The following is a 19,586-nucleotide window of genomic DNA, read 5'->3' as shown; positions in this document are numbered from 1 at the left end:
ACTGTGATGCAGTAGCTAATCACAGACTGACAGAGCGCGGTGTAAACTAATTTAAGTACAGATTATCTGTTATTTATTAGTTAGTAATTACAAGTTATAACACACATGTCATACAAAATAAAACATTACAAAGATCTTAACCTAAACTAAAACCTAACAAACACAAAAACTATTCACAAAATGCGCCCCGCGCCCCTCCAGATGCAAAGGAGCCCATCACGCTCGCCGCGTTGCCACGTTGAACAGCGATGGACAACCTTTGCAAAAGGAACGACCCGGAGCGAGGGTCATGACCACTCTCCCGCAACCGTCTGCCCACTTCCCCAATAAAAGTCTTGGCCTCAGCACACCAACAGCCAGTGGTTTCCGCGGCAAGAGGGACAAATAGGTAGTGCGTCAACACCGCATACTTTTCCCGCTTCCGAGCCGCCGCTAGCTCAATTACAGTTACATTTAAGTACAGAATCATCGGCAGTGTTTCGGAGCTTTTTGAAAATAAAAATGGATTTCCTTATTCTAGCGGAGAGTTTGTGAATATGGTTTTTGAAATTCAGTTTTTCATCTACTAAAATACCAAGATATTTTATTTCATCAGTATTTTGTATTGAATCACAGTTACAGGAGTTAGAAGTAGGGTAGTCTGTGCATGAATGGATTTTTATAATGGGAGAAAAAGATGGTTTTGACAAGGTGGTTTTATAGAAACAAAGGAATTTAGTTTTGTTGCAGTTCAGGGTTAGAAGGTTGGAGCGGAACCAGTCCGATGCAATTTTCATGCCCCTTTCTGCGGCAGCGACTGTTTCTTCCCAGCTTGTGTCATTAAAAAGTATAACGGTATCATCTGCGTAACAGAGAATTTATGTAAATCGTGAAAAGGGTGGGACCAAGAATACTGCCTTGCGGAACGCCGAAATTAATATTTTCCATAGAACTATTATAGGAACCTACTTTAACAAATTGCCTTCTATCTGTCAAGTAACTTGCAAACCTCGACAGTGGGACACCGTGTATCCCCAGATTTTGAAGCTTACGCAGCAAAATCGGTATAGACACGGTATCAAAGACTTTAGCCAAATCCAGGAAGACGCCAATACATTTAAGATTTTTATCTAAATAAGATGAAATTAGGTTGACGAGAGTTGAGGTGGCATCTTCCGTGGATTTATTCCTCCTAAAACCGAACTGTCGATTCGATAAGAGGTTGTAGCTCTCAAGGTACTTGACTAATCGATTGTTGACTAATTTTTCTAAAATTTTTGAAAATACACTGAGCAGCGATATCGGCCTGTAATTACTGGGAATGCTTTTTGGCCCTTCTTTGTATATCGGAGTGACAGATGCTGTTTTCCATTGGTCCGGAAAACAGCCAGAACCAAGGCTTAGGTTGTAGATATGGGTTAAGGGCACAATGATAGTATTTTTGGCAAATTTTAAAAGCTTGTTAGTAAGAACGTAATTAAAATACGAACGAAGTCAAAGAAGAATAAGAAGAAGCTAGTATAATAATAATCAACCAAAATCACAGACGTATAAAACTCTAAGAAAATTATGTGAATAAGTGAAAATTCTTTAAAAAAATTAACATGTACAACTACATACATTACATCATGTACAACTTAGGGAACAAATCAAATTATTTTATTAAATATTGTGTTTTGTGTGTTTGTTGTGGCGAGGTGGCCTAGGCCCCTAGGGGTTCATGGCGTTAGCCGCGTTAGCTAAAGACGCCGGTTCGTATCCAGCCTTCACCACTGGAGGGCTTCGTCACTTTTTCTTTAATATATGACATCTATTACAGTTTATAATTATATCATGTGTTAACATTGCGTGCCTAAAATTAATGTCATAAATTTTGCTCCAAAAGTTGAAAAAAATGTGTATGAATTCAAACTGACGATCCAAAAAATATGAAAATAAAATTAAGAGGATATTCTAAAAAAATGAGCTTTTTTAATTATCGCCGCAAAACTCTCTGCCTCAGGTATTACAAGGACGTGCCTACTAAGTACATTCCATGAAAGTTTGGCATGGTCTGCTACGCGCTTGCAGTTTGAATTCTCATGGGAAAATATAAGTATTAGTACCTATCTGAAAAGGTACCAAGAACGTTACCTATTATACTTAGAACAGCTATACTTTAGTTGACATTCAAGCCTATCATATTTATCTAATCAGATTGTATGGTATTGTATTGTAGCATTTATTAAATTATATTTAAGTATCTCGAGTATGTTCGGCTATAGTTATGCTTCAATTACCTACTTTTTGTTATCTTCTAAAATATTTACTTATTTCGATTTTCACAGACAAAGTCGACTCTGAAAATAACTTAATTATAATAAACTTACCGAACCTTAAATACTTGTCTAGAAGCAGATAAGGGCCAGATCATTATGTTACAAATTAGCAATGGTCCCTGAAATACGAGAGGGTACGGGGTAAAGAACTCAAGTAGGTATTCGTATTCTTAGGTATTTCGGTACCTACTTCAATATTGTTGAACCATAATGGTTAATCGGGAATGTTCTTTTCACATCACCAATTCGAAAAAGGGGTTTTTCTTCCCTGCTAGGAGGGATCAAAGTGGCGCTTTTCTTCCCTGCTAGGAGGGATCAAAGTGACACTTTTCTGTTCTAGAACACTATTTAAAAAAATTGCACATTATTTTTTTAGCTTAAATAATATTTGTAAACATCATAATTACCTCATAGGTGATGTGAAAAGCAGTATGTGTCACATGGTAGCAAAATTATTTCCATCTTGGGCGTAACACACTTGAATCCCTCACTACGCTCAGGATTCTTCTTTAGAATCCCTCGTTACTCTCGGGATTTTATTATAGAATCCTTCCATTCGTTTAGGATTCAATGTACGCCCTCGCCGTAAATATGTCATTTTGCTCCCTTGTAACACAATCTACTATTTCATAATAATGATCTTCAGTCCTGCATTCGAAGCTTGGGACAGGCTATTATTATTTCGTGAACAGCATGGATCTTCGTGACAACCAAAACTCACGTATTGCAAAAAATACTCACTTAAACAAAAATTAACCTTGTTTTATTATTAAGTAGTATGGTTTAATATGGCTATAAACTCGTTGTAGTATAAAATTAAATTTTAGTTTTCACCTGACGATTTGTTGCTGAGTTATGCAGGTAATGGAGGTTGTCTATATATTTAACATCTTTTGAAGTAGTATTTATCATTTATTTAGTAGCGAAGTGAAGATTTATCACCTACGAGTGATAAAAATAACTTGAAATGTAGTGCAGTGGAACACACCGGTGAGCCATTTCTCTAGCTCGAGTACTCCGTTCTGAATGTCGCTTGAATATCAAATAGACAGTGACAGCGTCACATGGTAATTCTTTGAATACGTTTGAAACTCTATTTCAAATAATAAAAGGTTCCTTTTCGTAGCTCCATAGTTTAGATGTCTGAAGTGGATACAATTTTATTAGAACTTCATTAGGATTCAATTCGACCACGATTATGGGTATACTGCGCATTAAATTCCATATTGAGGGCGTGACTTGTCCGTGGACTCGTTTTGTGATGCCTATTGTTCAATATTTACCCATAAAAGTATATGGGTCATGACGACTGTGTGCCAATTTCGCAACCATGAAGACCTAGATTAAAATTTTGGATGAAAATATCAGAATTCAGTTGCATTACCGGATAAAAATGTTTTTATTTTTTTCAAAATCTTTAAGATGCCACCACTAATAATCACCACGTCTATTTAACGACATTCAACTGCAAGGAAGACACGTGGCAAATCGATACCTATGGTAAAACTTTTGACATTGCTTTCAACCGATATGGAGATGAATAAATCGTTTTTTTTATGTGTATCTAAGTAAATTTTTGACAATATGACGTATCTCATAACATCTCCGGCTGAAACGTACCTAATTGCACCGTAACCTAATGCCAAACGTACATACCTACACGTAATTCATACTTAGTTATTATCTTGTTAGTGACAGCAAATGTATGGAACAGTATGCACTTCAGTCTCAGCAGGCGATGCCGCTTGGCACGATTGTTCGTTAGGGCAAACAAAGCTGATTTGGCCCGGTAGCCACGAGATCGTACCGTGCCTACCCCCCCAAAAAGAGGGGGGGAGGGGTCGACTCCCCAGGTCTAATTCGTCCAGGTCTTAGAAACTAGGGCAAGTTATATATCATTTTCGGGTAATTTAGGGACGAGGAATTCATTTTTGAAATAATTACTGTCTCTCACTCGTCTCAGCAAAGAGGCAACGCCCTCTTGCGTCGGATGGCATGGAAGCATCCGTGTGCGCCTTGGCAAACATGCCTGACGCACTGCAATGACGAGGCAGCTTTAACAACATTACCTACAGAGTGCGTTATAAACGCGCTCTGTATTATGTTTCACCCATAGACTGCACGAGTAGAAGGATGTACATTGCGAGCCAAATTATAGGTACGGTTAATATTTTAATTGATATTCTAAGCAAAAGTTATCTAAGGAAGTTAGAATTATCGTAGGGTGACTGCTTTAGTTATACCATTACCACTACATACTCGTAGTAATTGGCCACTCTTAACAATAAGACTTCAATTGGCTTGTTTCTTTCTGATTTGTTTGGAGTTTAGGAATATCCCCTGAAAGGGTATAAGCGATAAATCTGGATTCAGCTATTATTTTCTATAACAAGATGTATTTTTTCCGCAAAGTTATCTAGGACTTTTTTGTGTAGAATTGAATAAGCTTTAATGTTGCCTTACACCATATTTTCATAGAGAACGTATATTTAGAGTAAAACGCAAATTTCTCCAGGATGGTACACATTTTCCAAGATGGCTGCGATTCCTCGAGGTCCCCAAATGTCAAATAGTGTGGACATGAAAAAGAAACCTTTAATTAACATACATACCAAATTTCATATCTTTGGAAGGATTTCGAGGTGAGACTTAATCCGGTTGTACTATAAATAAATACAATAACATTCAAATGACACGGAAAATCAGCGATTGTTTTTGAACGTCATACTTCAGCTTCAAAACCATAGACTTGTGGCCAAAAAGGCCAAATACACCAGGCCGCCACACCATTAATACAGCGCATATATAATGAGGATTGAGCATGAAGGCGCCAGCACTGGTAATCGATCGACAAGGCGTTACAGCTTTCAAACCGCAGGACGTGGCCCGTGGGTTCAAACTCTTCGCGTACTTTAACGAGCCGCCAACTACAATTTTTTACCTTACCTCACTCCACTTATCTCTTACGCTCCTAGTACCATGCCACTGCCTGCTACCATGTCATACGTATTTACGGAATTTCATACCCAGTAACTACCCTCATCTACCTTTGGGTTATTTAATAAACCTGTGACCTTTACAAATAATTTCTAGCGTAAACAACTCAAAATCGATAACCCCACCCTCTCGTATCAATGGGAACACATGCTCCCTTGCTTCGCAGGTTCATTCAAGAGTGGCACGGAAAAAAATGTTGTTTATACGTTAATACTCACATTGCATCTCATTCGCCATATACAAGCGAGTGAAGTTAAGAAAAGATCACATTGACATCAATGTGTACCTAAGTTCAAATCGGCCTTTAGCATTATATTAAAAATTATAATAGATATTATCACACAATTCACACAATCAGTATTGAATTACAGCTTGATCTTGTGTTAGAGATGTAGTAAACCGATACATTGATGCGCTTGTGGGTTCATGCAAATTAGAACTACTTAGTATAGTTGACTTACAAGCAAAGCCTGATTACCAAACACGCCCTACACCTCTTTCGAGTTATATAACAACCCTATCAATGGTCACATGACACATTCGGTAATCGATGGCGCCCATGTTGGTATCCAATTGAGCATGCGCATGTCCTGCCATAGGAAAGTGAAACCGAACATGACCAGCGAAGACGTAATGCTTGCAACAGTATGAACTATATAACGACATGTGACACATTCATCAACACACACCTAGGTTGTTCCTCGACTCATCAAGTCGTGTCAAAGATACACCATGTCGGCTCTTAGATTCGTAAGTACCTAATCTCTTTTGATCTCCATTTCTTGACGTCTGTAGTCATGATGATGCGCATAGTTAAAATAGAAAAGGATAAACAGCGAACAGTGAAACCCCTTGAAGTTGCTAGCATCTCTAGACTAGGCATTGACAGCTTTCCGTAAAGCTTTTGTTTGCCATAGTTAAAAACATAACTGTACCAGAATAAAAATCTTTATTTTTGCCTTAACCCTAAATGACTAAAATGTCTATAATTAATGAATTTCTTGATTTTTGTTACAGATCATTTCTTTCACTGCCATCATAGCTAGCTGCAGCGCCAGCATAGGCCACGGTCACATAGTACCAGCAGTCAGATCTTTCCCCATCGTTAGATACGCTCCGTTCTACAACTTCCCACACGGCATCAGATCTATCCACGCCGTAGCACCTGCCCCGCTCGCCGCTGTAGCGCCAGCACCTGTGTTGCCAGCGCCGCTGCCTGCTCCAGTATTACCGGCACCTGTACCAGCCCCACTGCTACCAGCGCCAGCACCGTACTTCGCGCCTGCTGTACCGAGATTAGCGCCTGCGTTTCCAGCGTTCCCGGCTCCTGTGTTTGCGCGAGCTCTACCAGTGCCCGCGCCTGTTCCCTTCGCGCCCATTGTGAGGCCAGCTTATGCGCCAGCTCCTGTATTTGCGCCTGCCTCAGTCGCTCCTGCTCCCGTGTTTGCACCTGCCCCTGCTCCGGTATTAGCCCCGGGTCCAGCCCCAGTTTTTGCGCCAGCGCCTATTCCTGTGGCAAGAGCAGTACCCCATCTGCACCTATACAACAGGTTCCTCGCGCCAGCTCCGCTGGGGCCGGCACCTGTCGCGTGGAAGTGAATCTAGTCTGACAATAGTAGTAATATTGTAATTAAATTGATGTAGTTAAGTTAGTAGGTTTTTGTACTTGAGTCGAGACTGTTATTTTGTAAAAAAAGATAAAAATACAGTTAAAAAAACATGTGATTTAGTTTTATTGTACCATTACCAGTTTTACCTAAAAGTACTGACTCGTAATATTTAACAATAATAATTCCAAATAAAAATAGCCGAGTGCGTAAGCCAAGTAAGAAAGTATCTAAGTAACAAAACAACGATATTTTAGGTATACCACGAGTGCGACGGTAGCGAATACGGAGAGTACGGTCCACTTGATCGTTAGCTGACATCGAATGAGTAACTCGAGAGGTCACTGTTTGCGCTTTGATAATCCTTGAGTGTATGTAAATCGGTTATAACCGATTATTTTGACAAAATTTCATAACCGATTATTGGAAACTCGAAGAACCGGTTACGGTTATTTTCGGATATTTATTTATGACTTAAATTCTATGAATTGATCTTCCAATGACTTCAAAATCCTACCTTTTCTTGGATTTGCCGCCTGTGACTATCATTTTTGTCATTCGTGTACTGCATCTGCATCATCATCTGCCTCGCGTTATCCCGGCTTTTTGCCACAACTCATCGGCACTAGTTTTTACGAAAGCGACTGCCATCTGACGTTTCCACCCAGAGGGGAAACTAGGCCTTGTTGGGATTAGTCCGGTTTCCTCACGATGTTTTCCTTCACCGAAAAGCGACTGGTAAATATCAAATGATATTTCGTACATAAGTTCCGAAAAACTCCGCGACCTCCAGATTGAAAGTCGCACGCTCTTACCACTAGGCCACCACCTCTTTTCGTGTACTTTATTAACGAAAATATACCAAATTTACTTCCGTTATTGATGAATATTTTGATTGAATATTGTTTCACATCCAAGGTAATATTTTCACTTTGACTGTATTTTGTGTGTTTTATTAAAAAACGAAGATTTATGAGTATAAAGGTACAGTATTAGGGAATGTGAGTACATTCCCTAATACTGTACCTTAATTTTCGTATTTGTTTTAATGTGGGCTAACGCGTATGAATTCGCCGCTAGGGGCGCTAGATGGTGGTCTTTTCCATAGTTCAAAATGTCAAATGTCACTTGTCACTTCCGTGACTGAGAGCTGTTCTTTAGTCTTTTGGACCACCATCAACAGAGGCACCAACTGGTGAGCAAAAAAACGATAGCCCTCATTACTTGATTGTAAATTTGTCGAAAATAACCGTAATCGATTATCGGTTATTTTTCGGGCATTACCGTAACGCGAAACCAGTTATGAAGTTTGGCCGGTTATTGCATTCCCTCCTTTAACTATTAAGTTAGCTTTTTAAATTAATTGAACCAATATTTTTACCTAAATTGAATAACCTAACCTAACCTAACCTAACCTAAACTGTTAATAAAATTAATTAAGAAAACGTAGATTTGTCAATATAAAAATTTTAATACCTACATACATTTCATAAACGAAATATAGTCTCTTAGGAGCTATAAGAGGCACTTGTTTTTGACGACAATAATATCATTATTAATTATCCGTTGACGTCAATATCCAGTGAATCTATATTATAGGAAGGTCAGTCGTGTTTTCTTAAATCTATCGCACAAACGCCGGGGCAACACCGAGGGGAGCTCGGACTATGGGTGCCGCGGGGGCATAAGGGAAGGGGGCGGCAGCGTAGGCGGCGGGGGTAGCATACGCAGCGGGGGCAGCATACGCAGCGGGGGCAGCATACGCAGCGGGGGCAGCATACGCAGCGGGGGCAGCATACGCAGCAGGAGCAGCATACGCAGCGGGACCAGCATACGCAGCGGGTGCTGCAAATGACGCCGCGGCGTAAGCAGCCGGTGCTGCGTACGCAGCATACGGGGCAGGTCCAGCGAAGTATGAAGCTGCGAACGGGCTAGCCACCAGCGGGCTCAAGGCCCTGTTGACCACGCTGACTTGCGACGCATATGGAGGGATATTTTGGGGAATAGTTTGAGCGTAGCCCACGTGAGCTGGTGCGACCAGTGGAGCAGCCACGGCGACGCTGCATTCCGCTCCGACGGCGAAAGCCGCGGCGATGAGTACGATCTGTAGTAAAAAAATAACAATAGTAATTTGGAAATAAGATTTAAATGACTGGTCTGTTAATGGACTTGACCTATACCTATTAAATAACATATCAGCTTACATAAAAATGGCTGCACATGTTTGCTTATCAATAAACTTTTGTGGTAGTTGTATTTAGCGAATTACGACTATAACTGGCCAATATAAAAGGCCGAACGGACACTTACACTGACATGACTGACCAGGGCCTGACTTCTGACCGCCCTAGGCTGACTACTATGTATATCCGCCCCCCCCCCCCCCCCCCCCACTTGTCTCAACTCAGAGCCGCCGCCGCGCCCCCTTGCGCGCCCGCTTGGTCCTTGCGCCCTTAGGCTTTAGCCTTATTAGCCTGTGGGTAAATCAGCCCTGTGACTGACATTACAATGATGTCTAAATGGTGTCATTTAGTTATCGCGCATCTCGCTGTGTACATTCAAATTGGCCTGTATGCTAACTTTATTAAGGACTAAAGCACGATGTCCCCGAAGAACCATAAAATATAGCTGTATATTTAAGTACCTATAAGAAGTCAGGTATTTCTGCGATTGCATTAATTTGCGATATTGATGCCAAAAAAATTACTTAGTTGATCGTTTAACACTTAATAATTAAGAACGTAAGTAATGAAAAACGTTTAATAGGTAACTACTTACAGATTTTAAAGAAAACATTTTGCTTGTTTGACAGAGGACCTTCCTTGGCGAAAAGAAGATGTGATGTGCGATTTGCAAAGAAAGAGTCAAGCCTTATATACGTCGTTTATTGTGATTCAGATAACGTACTAGTAAATAAACATTTGTTTGACGGATTGCGAACGGCCATTTGGGATTCATGTGCACGTGCGGTGAAATGGAGCACATTGGGAAATTGTCTGCAGCGAGAAACACCTTACCTACTATTTTTTGCAATAGCTAGATGGTATTCAATGGATTGAGTGCTTGGGAACTCAGTGAAATTGCGTAGGTACAATATTTTCAGAGAACATTTTAATATAAAAACAGATTTAAACTAAATAACTTCGATTTATTAACTATTCGTGATGATTTCGATGATACCTATCCTTTTTCAGGTGACTCAAACTATGTCAATAATAAAAATGATTTCATTGAAATCGATTCAGAGGTTTAGGCGTCAAGAACTCAAGAGGTAGCATATACAGACAGTTACTTTCGCATTATTTGTTGCGGAACTACCTTACGGTTTTTAGAAAACCATTTAAAATTGTCTTGTAAATGATCCGGTGTCCGTCAATTTAGCATAAACTAAGAAGCTTGCCTTCTGATTAAATACTACATCTATCATAAAAAAAAACTAAGTTTTTCTATGTCCATATAAAAAATCTAAAACGGAGATTTTCTACAGGGTGGATAAGTTTAAATTTAAATCATCAGCCGCTACATTTTTCCGCATCACGTGTCCTAGGCAAAAGAGTTTGAGCAGAAGAAGTTAAAAGCCTTGCACGGGAAATACCTAAATGAATTAAAAAAAACGAATTTAGCCATTATGTGCCGTTGACCACAGTACTTCCAAGTTTTTTTTTTCACCAGCCGTTACGTAAGTTGCAGTGAAATTGGTGTGCACAAAGTTGAAATTAGAATGCAGCCGTCGTTATAGAAGTCTGGGTCAGCCACTGTGGCGGTTAGCCAGCGATGCCCTGCGTATTATTACCGCACGCATACGGCGTGCGTATTGTTGCTCAACTAAATCACATTTCGTATAAAACATGACGATGCCCAGGAGACGACACAGTCCACCGACTCCTCCTTTAGCGTCCGAACTCGTGAGCAGTCACACAAACTAAGCAAAATGATCGCCAAATTCGTTGTAAGTTTATTTGCCTGGTAAAACTAGTTTTCTGTAAGGAACTACTCGTACTCCGTAGCAATTTATTATATCATTGAGCTATCTATATACTATATACCTACCCCTCTTTTTAATCCTTCTTAATTTAACCAACAGAAACATTTGCAAAGATATTCGAAATTCGAAAAACCTAGCCAAGCAGACTCGGGTCCAGCAGCAAGAAGAACATGGGCAATTGGGCAGACTATAAAGAAACACGATAACAATGCGATGAAACTTGTTTACAGGTCGTCTTCGCCCTAGCTCTTGCCTCCGTCAGCGCCGGTGTGCTGCCCCTAGCCGCGGCCCCAGCTGCGCTCGTGGCCCCTGCAGCGTACGCCGTGGCCCCCTACGCCAGCTCCTACTCCGCGCACGCCGTCAACCATGCGGTAGCCACCCCCGTGGTTGCCCCCGCCCCGCTGGTGGCCGCTGCTGCTCCTGTTGTCTCTTCTCCTTACGTTGCAGCTCCCGCCTTTGCCCCATCCCCGTACTTTTCTAGATACGTAGCCTCCCCTTACATCCTATAAACGAATTTGGTGATATCATTGCCTTAGTGACTTGCTCAATATAATATGTACATAAATGTATATTTTGGTTAAATAAATAGCAAATAACTGTAAGAAAGATTTTTTTTACAGCAGTTTTGTTTGACCGCAAAAATAATACCGTTGATGTTAACTAAAACATAATATTCAAGATTAAATATGTAATCCCACAAACATTATTAATCCAATAATTAACAGCAAGTTATTTATAATTGAGTGGTTTTCCGGTAATAAGATTACTGAACACGAAGTATATAAGTATGCTAAGGAGCGATAATAACTGCGCAATTTTACGTTAATTAGGAAGCGCGATCCAACATGTTAGCTGAAACATAACTTTAGCACACGACGTGTATAATTTGTTCAAAGAGATCCAAAATATGATTAAACCCTTATTACAAATTAAAGTATTAATACTAGGTAATTAATCCTCTAAGTTGATATAAGAAAATAAATCAAAGACATCAATGCGTACTTAATTTTGTAAAATTAAATGGTTTTATCTTATCAGAAACCGCCTCTTAGGCATATGAATAACGAAACATTTATATTTATTCCACGTCGTTTTCGGAGAAGCAAACCTTTTTAAATAATCTTTTTGATCTAACACCACACCAATTACGTGTGAGTGCGTAACGTGCCCGGTAAATAATGTGCATAGTCACCTAGATATGAAATGATAAGTCATGTGGCCATGTGACACAAGAACAGTGTCATTGAGAACGCCCTGCCCTCCTTTGGTGTCACCTGCGTCCGCTCCGCTTCTACCAGCTATAGAAATTTTCATCTATGGATACATATAAATTTTAGCCCACACAACAACTAAATGCGTACGGTACGAGGCATGAAACCTCTTGATCCATGTTAGTAATTAGTAAGTAAAGTAATTTTTGGTACTTAATAAATAAAGAAATTTCTCGCCCAACAAATTGTAAAACATATAGGATTCGAATCCAAAAGATGTGAGAACTAAAGTATACAGCTGAGGTGACAATAATAACACCCGTTTTGTGACCTAGCAAGAGCGACGGTCTCCGTTTCATCTTGGGCAAAAATACTTTCGTAGGTACAGACGTACATCTGAAGGAAATTCGTCCTTTTCCTCCTCTACAGGCCGCATTTCTCAACCAATTCTCGTGAAATTTGATAAGCAGGTTCGATAAAAAAAAAAATTCGCTTATTAAGTTTTTGATGTTTTCTTTAATTAGCGAAGCCATGGGGGTTCACAAGGTCTATAGCTCACAGAGCCACTAGTCTTTTTCTTAATTTGTGTACGTGCTTAAGTATTTGTAATCATTTCCAGTCAAAGTAAATTGAAAATAATAGTAGATACTTGCTTTTCACTAGAAGCAATTAAGCCAATAATGTAATAGTACATTTTAATGCAAGTGTGGAAAGCGCGTTACGACTTTTACGAGTTACGAGATGTCTTTTATGAGCCGTAGGTGAATAAAGGACACGGGGCAAATAAATAATAACACTTTCACATGTACATTAAACAACGTTTTTTAATACATTTGCGAAAAAATCACAATAAAACAAATATTGGCTACATGAGTATTATACTTACAGTTACGAATTTTGTCTTAAACTTGAATTATATTATATATTATTTAGCAATATAAACTACGTCCAGCGTTGATTTAAAATTTTATAAATTAACGTAAAAAAATTAAATTTTATATATTCATATTCATACCTATATAATTATATTATTATTTAATAATAATAATACCAATAAGCCCGCAGGGCAGCTTGTGGCGAGCTGTTGGGGAGTGACGACCCCACGGACCCGAGTGCTCCAGCGAGTCGGTCAGGGTCTCCGTCTCCGGCGTGTCTTCGTCGGTCGGAGTGGACCCCAAGGGGACCCGCAGGACTCTCAGCTCTGGCTTGCCTTCATTGGCCGTCCAGAGGGGAGTCGTAAGAGCTATATGCTCCAGGGGTGGAAGTGAAAGATGCATAAGACGCGAGTTGGCACAGTGGCTGGTAACAGCCACTGGGTAGAAAGCGGCGCACACCTCTAGACACCCCTGAGCCGCTCACACCGGTGTTGCTCCTGGTCGTCTTCACGACGGCAGTTTCAGGGGCCCATCTAGTCAGCGGCAAGTCACCGCCTGCCTCGATAACTAGGCCAAGTTAGGTATCGTTTTTGTATAAATCGGGTATGCCGAATTCATTTATGATATCAAAATTATATTCCCGAGTGAAAATACAAAAAATATGAAAAAACTTTTTTTAATTTCTCTTTACGCTTAAACCGCTAAACCGATTTAGATAAAATTTGGTATAGAGATAGTTTGAGTCCCGTGGAAGAACATAGGGTAGTTTTTAACCAAAAAAATGGAGACTGCGTTTGCATGGAGAAGCGGCCGTGCCCTTTCCTCTTAATAATGGTCACGAAGGTGGGTACTTTAAACAAAACATTTTTCAGTAAATGTCAAACGATTTGGCACTTAAACGCGTTACCATGCCTTCCCGAAAAAAATCGAATCTTTCGCGAAAGTCTCGCAATGTATTGCGGCCACAAGGGGCACGGTCTCAGGAGTCTAAGAAAAACCACGGTAAGAGACTCAGTGGCGCTCTAGCCAGGCAGGTCGCTTTGCTTTCGGCTGAAACGGCAAGCCAGCGCGAGTTCGATTGTGATCCCAAATACATCGTACGTAATACATATGTAGGCGCAGATCCTGACGGAGTGTGGCGCCGGAGAAGCCGTGTTCATCCCGCGTATCCCCCTCATTCCGAGCAACTTCCCGTTCCGCTTCAAGCGCCTACAGGTCCCCGTGAGCGTCTGCTTCGCTATGACCATCAACAAGTCGTAGGGGCAGATGCATTTCCCACTCCGAAAACAAAAAAAAGGGGCAGACGCTGCCCGCCGCCGGCGTCATGCTTAGACTAATTTGACTGGAGGACCGATTTGGATGACATGATTTTGATGGGAACACCCAAATATTCCGAAATACGTTTTCCCGATTTTTATAACCACGACTTTCATAATCCCGATTATTTATAAGTCCGAAATATCAAAATTACGATTTTTAAAAACACGATGGAATAAAATCACGAATGTGCTATTTCCGAAAACTTAAAATCCGATTGTCACTTGACAGAAAGCTTAAAGTTCCGATTTTACATTTTTCCGAAAAAAATTTTTTTTTCGAATTCCTAAATTCCGAAAAATCATTGTCCGATCGGAAATAAAATAATTCGGTATTCAGAAATGCGGTTTTTTACAAGATCGGAAAAATGGAATCCGTGATATTCAAATGAAGACGACGTTTTAGTAATTATTACGGGTACCTGTCGTGCCGCATCATGTTAAATTCGGCATAAAATATTTTTGGCATAAAAATTCGGTATAAATAAATTGACAGAACTGCGAACCTGCGAACCCGAACTGTTGCAAGAAGTGGGTTAGGTTAGGTTAGAACTGCGACCCCCAAGAAAACTAACTGTTGCCAGAAGTGGGTTAGGTTAGGTTAGAATTGCGACCCCCAAGAAAACGAACTGTTGCCAGAAAAGTGGGTTAGGTTGGGTTTGAACTGCGACCCCCAAGAAAACGAACTGTTGCCAGAAAAGTGGAAATTTAAAAATTGGGATATTTAAAATAGGAATCACGTTAATTCGGAATAAGGGCAATTCCGAATTCGTGATTTTGAAAATCGTAAATGTTAAATCGGTGTTTGCTACCATCGGAATTGTTATAGTCGGAATTATGTAGTTCGGAATTTACAATATTCGGCTTTTTGGGTTTTCGGAAATATAAATCTTCGTGATTTTGATCATTCGTAATTATGACAGTCGGAATTTTGATGGGTCGAGCATTTAAAAATCGGAATGATAAAATTCGACATTCTAAAATTCGGAATAAAATTTTTCGGAATTATGTAGTGTACCCGATTTGCATAGGTACAGTCAAGGACGTAAAAATACAAAAATGGTACTGTATCGTTCGATATACACCTACTACTCTATGCCGTTTAAATCACGTCAAAAATTTGAATAAGGGCAAAAAAAATATTCATTTTGGAGTGTAATTTTATTTAGTGGTAGCAAAGAGGATATAATATTATAGAGCGGTACTGTCATAGTAAATTTTGTAACCACAGTAAATTCACTGCCATCTATCGACACACTTTAAAACTAAAAATGAAGATTTATTAAAATACGATCAAATGTATTTAAATATGGATAAATGATCTTTTTTATTTGCATTAATTATTTTTATTATTTTGACCCATGTTCTTTCACTGATATGCGTTAAAATTGTTAAATAATAACAAACGAAACCGTCAACGCCCTCTATACGAGAGTAGGCAACAGGTAGTAGCGACATCTGATCGAGAATCAAATTTTCGTGATTTTCGAGGCACGTTTTTTCCTTAGACTGTATCCATCTATTACGGAGTTGTATCTATCTTTGGTGGTAGGTACCTAATTGTAAAATATTTTATCTGGACTACAATCCTCTAGCGTATCCATCTGTCAACTTTACTTTAAGTTCTGTCTCCAGGGGACAGGGATATAAATTAGGGGTGAATTAGCCGCTTACCGACACAGACCGAATTCCACGCAGGCGAAGCCGCGGGCACAGCTAGTTATTTAATAATTTTTTTAATGCCAAAACACTCTTACAGTCGTAATTTAAGTTAACTATTTTGATACAACTAAATTTTAAGTGAAAATAGCGGGCGCCGGTTTCACTTTATAGTTTTTAATTTTTTCTGTTAACCACAACCACAGCCAACATGGCAATGATAGTTTCAATCAGCCAAATAATAAAAAAGTTTTTAGTGAAATATCGTATTATATAACGTTTTATTTATACAATAAAAAATAAATATTTACTTTATATCGTGTAACAATACTTTTTAATACAGTTGCTCAAAAAGTGGTACTTTTTGTGGCTGCGTAGCGTGTGAGAAGCTCAATTTCTCGAACTAGTGCTTTTTACTTTTTAGTTCCAAACTATACTTTCGAAACGCAGTTAAAATTGAATTTAGCGCGGAGCAGGTACCAGGGCCTCATGAGTTATGAGGAGGTGTCGTTGACCAACCCGCGCCGGGCGCGCGGCGGCCGCGGCCGGGGCGCGCACGAGTATGAAGGTATCGCGGGCTGCGGCAGCTCCCGTATCTTAGCTGTATAGGTACTTTTGGTTTTGGTTTGGTTTGGTGGTATGATTCTACTAATGATATATTAATTTATTATTTTTTCGCAATTGTATTAAAAAACGTCGTTTACAACACGTGTGAAATGTCTTTTCACACTAGTTGTAAAATGTACTATTTTGTACGTAATAAATGTCTAATTGCAAAATAAAAATATACAAAGTTTTTGAACATCCAAACTTCGTATCGATTACAGTCAGAATTAAATTGAGAAAAGCCTGAAAAGTAAAACGCACTAGTTAGCAAAATAGTATTTTATACAATCGTGATATAATAGAGAGCTTTTCAGTCGAGTACCGTGTTTAAGCAACGAAGCTTGCTGAGTTGTTTAAGTAAGATACGAGATTGAAAAGCTTGACTATATCACTATTGTATACAATACTTTTTCTACGAGACAAATAAATAATACTTTCAACTAGTAAAATCATATAGGTAAACAAACCAAAATTATAGCTAAGATACGCGAGCTGCCGCAGCCCGCGATACCTTCATACTCGTACGCGCCCCGGCCGCCGGGCCCGGCGCCTCCGGCGGGTTGGTCAACGACACCTCGCAACAGTCGCAACTCATGAGGCCCTGGTTACTCCTTGCTAAATTCAATTTTAAGACAGTTTTTTTTTCGATTTTGGCCACCGTAGCCTATGGAGACTTACAAGCAACGCTAAGCGGTTTTCGTACGGTATGGATTATGAAGGTTGCTATATGAAGGGTGTCACATGCGCATTTCTGACTTATGAAGCAATTGTTTCTACTACAACATAAAATAAAATGTTTTTGTTGGCCAACCAATCACAAAGCAGATGCGACGCAGCAGCATGTTTAAGTAGGCTAATTTGCATTGAATCGAGTCTCCTTAAACAAGAAATATTTTATCGAAATGTATGAAGTTTTATTTTCAAAATGTTTATCGTATCGTATCGATTAAATTCTTATGCTTGAGTCGGAAATGCCATAGACTACCCAACGTTGAAAAGAGTAAGGTTGTAGTGTTGCATATGAAGTTGTAATACACAGATTATACTCGACGAGTAGAAAAACCAATTTTGCGAACGCTAAACAGCTACGTAAAGTAACACTTTTTGAGCAACTGTATTAAAAATAATGTTTTGTAAGTACCTTCAAAGACTTTTACCTATTAAGTCCCGGCCTTTAACGATTAACCTTTGGTATGTTTAGGAGCAGATCTGCTCCATAATTCCATATACATTCAACTTAAACATGAAGTTGTCTAGATTACTATTAAAATAGCAATTTTTTGACAGGAGCATACGAAAGGTAAAGACCGAATTATTTATAGCTATTAAACATGAACATAATCTACTAAGAAATAAAATCTAATACCTAAACAATAGCACACTGTCAATAATTAATTCTAAGACAGTCCAAGTCTCAGATAAGACTGCAACAAGTACTGTTAACAATGTGAAAGTGGCTCGTATAATTTGAAACCAATCAACAACTCACGATTGCGCCATTGGTAACATACATGTGAGCTAACTGCGTTAACGCTTAAATTCTTCGACGTAGTTTAAAGTTTTGGGATTCTTATATACGTTTTATATCATGTGTAGTGTGCATAGAAAACGTAGTACTCTTATGTAGGGTTCCTTTTTCATAGATGTAATACAAAGAAGGGTACGTTTAAGGAACCGAGTCCTACTAGGCAGGCTACATGTACGTCAACTTCGAAAGTGTTTCATGTGTCTCTATGAGAACGTCTTGCTACATTAAGATATGATTCAAAGTACTTAATCTACGTGTGTAACTTATTCGCATGCAGACGCATGTTTATCTATTGCAGAGTCAAAGTTCCAAACGACTATTTAACGTAAGCTACGCGACAACAAAATAATTACCAATCAATAGAGAACATTTGACATTTAATGGGCCCCAGCACACCATATCAGAAAGTAACAAGACTGTAAAATAACAAATACAGCTACGGTTAAGCCATTTACTAGAAATCTTTACACGCTTCAGAATTTCACCAATATTTTTGTGTGAATGTGCAAAGTATCAAAACAGTTTCCTAACGTTGCCAGCTAAACGTATGTGTAGACATAAAAATTCCCAACTGGACCACAAGTACCACAACACGTGTAGTTAGTAGCGTTAGATTCAACACCGACTCGGCTACAAACATACAAACTTCCTTGCTACGGTTTCAACTGCTCCATTTCCCTTTTATTAAAGAAAATACCTATAAATGGGAAGAATGATTTTATTTTGCTTATGAGCTAAACAAAGAACAGATGATTTGGTTACAGAATTCTCGGATCGCAGGATTTATTTCATTATATTGATGTTTGTTACTAAGTGGTTTTGGGAAAGCCTTTGTCAATACTGTAAACAGTGAAGAAACGTTGATTCGAGATAAAGTGATAAGCTACTTTGTTTACAAAGTGTAAACAAAAGTTTACATTTAAAAATCGGTAGGTATAACGAGTATAACTCGTACTTATATTTGTTGATATGACTGTGAGCATCATCATAATTATTTTATTTATGGTAGGTAGGTATATCTATATCATCATTATGATTAACGGTTTTGCTGTTGCAATTAGCTTACCTCGTAATAAACAATGCGTATTACTTGTACGGGATATAACCAAGTTGTTATTGGAAACTTGTAGCTCCGGAAAGCGGCCGATTTGAAGTGGGACTGGGCTGGAATGTCTGTCACATGTGGAGTGAGCTGTGGGCCAAGATAGTCACTGAGTGGCAGCCCAACTCAAATCGAGGATCCATCAGACGTGGTGAGATGAACTAGACTCCTGTTTAGGGTTCCGTACCAAAAAGGTACAAAAGGAACTCTTATGGTGCGACTCTGACCGACCGTCCGTCCGTCCGTCTGTCTGTCTGTCACATTGCTAAATATCTCGAATACTACTAAAGCTATCGATTTGAAATTTAGAGTAGTCATGGAGAACGCTAACCTAAACACAGTGTAATTTTTTTATTTTGTTTTCATTAACTATGGAAAATGCCCAATATGAAAAGGGGGCAAA

The 19,586-nt window shown here is 39.2% G+C and overlaps 3 protein-coding genes across 3 annotated transcripts; 2 read left to right on the top strand and 1 right to left on the bottom strand.

Annotated features, from left to right (window-relative positions):
• The first annotated feature begins 5,958 nt into the window (after positions 1 to 5,958).
• On the top strand, positions 5,959 to 7,004 carry LOC134745254 (cyclin-dependent kinase inhibitor 1C-like). Its single transcript, XM_063679248.1, has 2 exons — positions 5,959 to 6,044; positions 6,312 to 7,004. The coding sequence occupies exons 1-2, from the start codon at positions 6,027 to 6,029 to the stop codon at positions 6,891 to 6,893; spliced, it is 600 nt and encodes a 199-aa protein (XP_063535318.1). The 5' UTR covers positions 5,959 to 6,026; the 3' UTR covers positions 6,894 to 7,004.
• Positions 7,005 to 8,492: 1,488 nt separating this feature from the next.
• Positions 8,493 to 9,775, bottom strand: LOC134745253 (cuticle protein 16.5-like). The gene is made up of 2 exons (XM_063679247.1): positions 9,680 to 9,775; positions 8,493 to 9,005 (listed from the first exon to the last, which is right to left on the bottom strand). Exons 1-2 carry the CDS (start codon positions 9,695 to 9,697, stop codon positions 8,526 to 8,528), a joined length of 498 nt encoding a protein of 165 aa, XP_063535317.1. The 5' UTR covers positions 9,698 to 9,775; the 3' UTR covers positions 8,493 to 8,525.
• A 917-nt stretch (positions 9,776 to 10,692) lies between these two features.
• LOC134745252 (uncharacterized) lies at positions 10,693 to 11,464 on the top strand. Its single transcript, XM_063679246.1, has 2 exons — positions 10,693 to 10,850; positions 11,117 to 11,464. The coding sequence occupies exons 1-2, from the start codon at positions 10,833 to 10,835 to the stop codon at positions 11,393 to 11,395; spliced, it is 297 nt and encodes a 98-aa protein (XP_063535316.1). The 5' UTR covers positions 10,693 to 10,832; the 3' UTR covers positions 11,396 to 11,464.
• Positions 11,465 to 19,586: the final 8,122 nt, after the last annotated feature.

This window comes from Cydia strobilella, chromosome 11 (assembly GCF_947568885.1).
Source record: "Cydia strobilella chromosome 11, ilCydStro3.1, whole genome shotgun sequence".
Lineage (NCBI taxonomy): Eukaryota > Metazoa > Arthropoda > Insecta > Lepidoptera > Tortricidae > Cydia > Cydia strobilella.
Note: the sequence above shows the minus strand (reverse complement) of the source record. Positions and strands in the feature narration are given on the sequence as shown.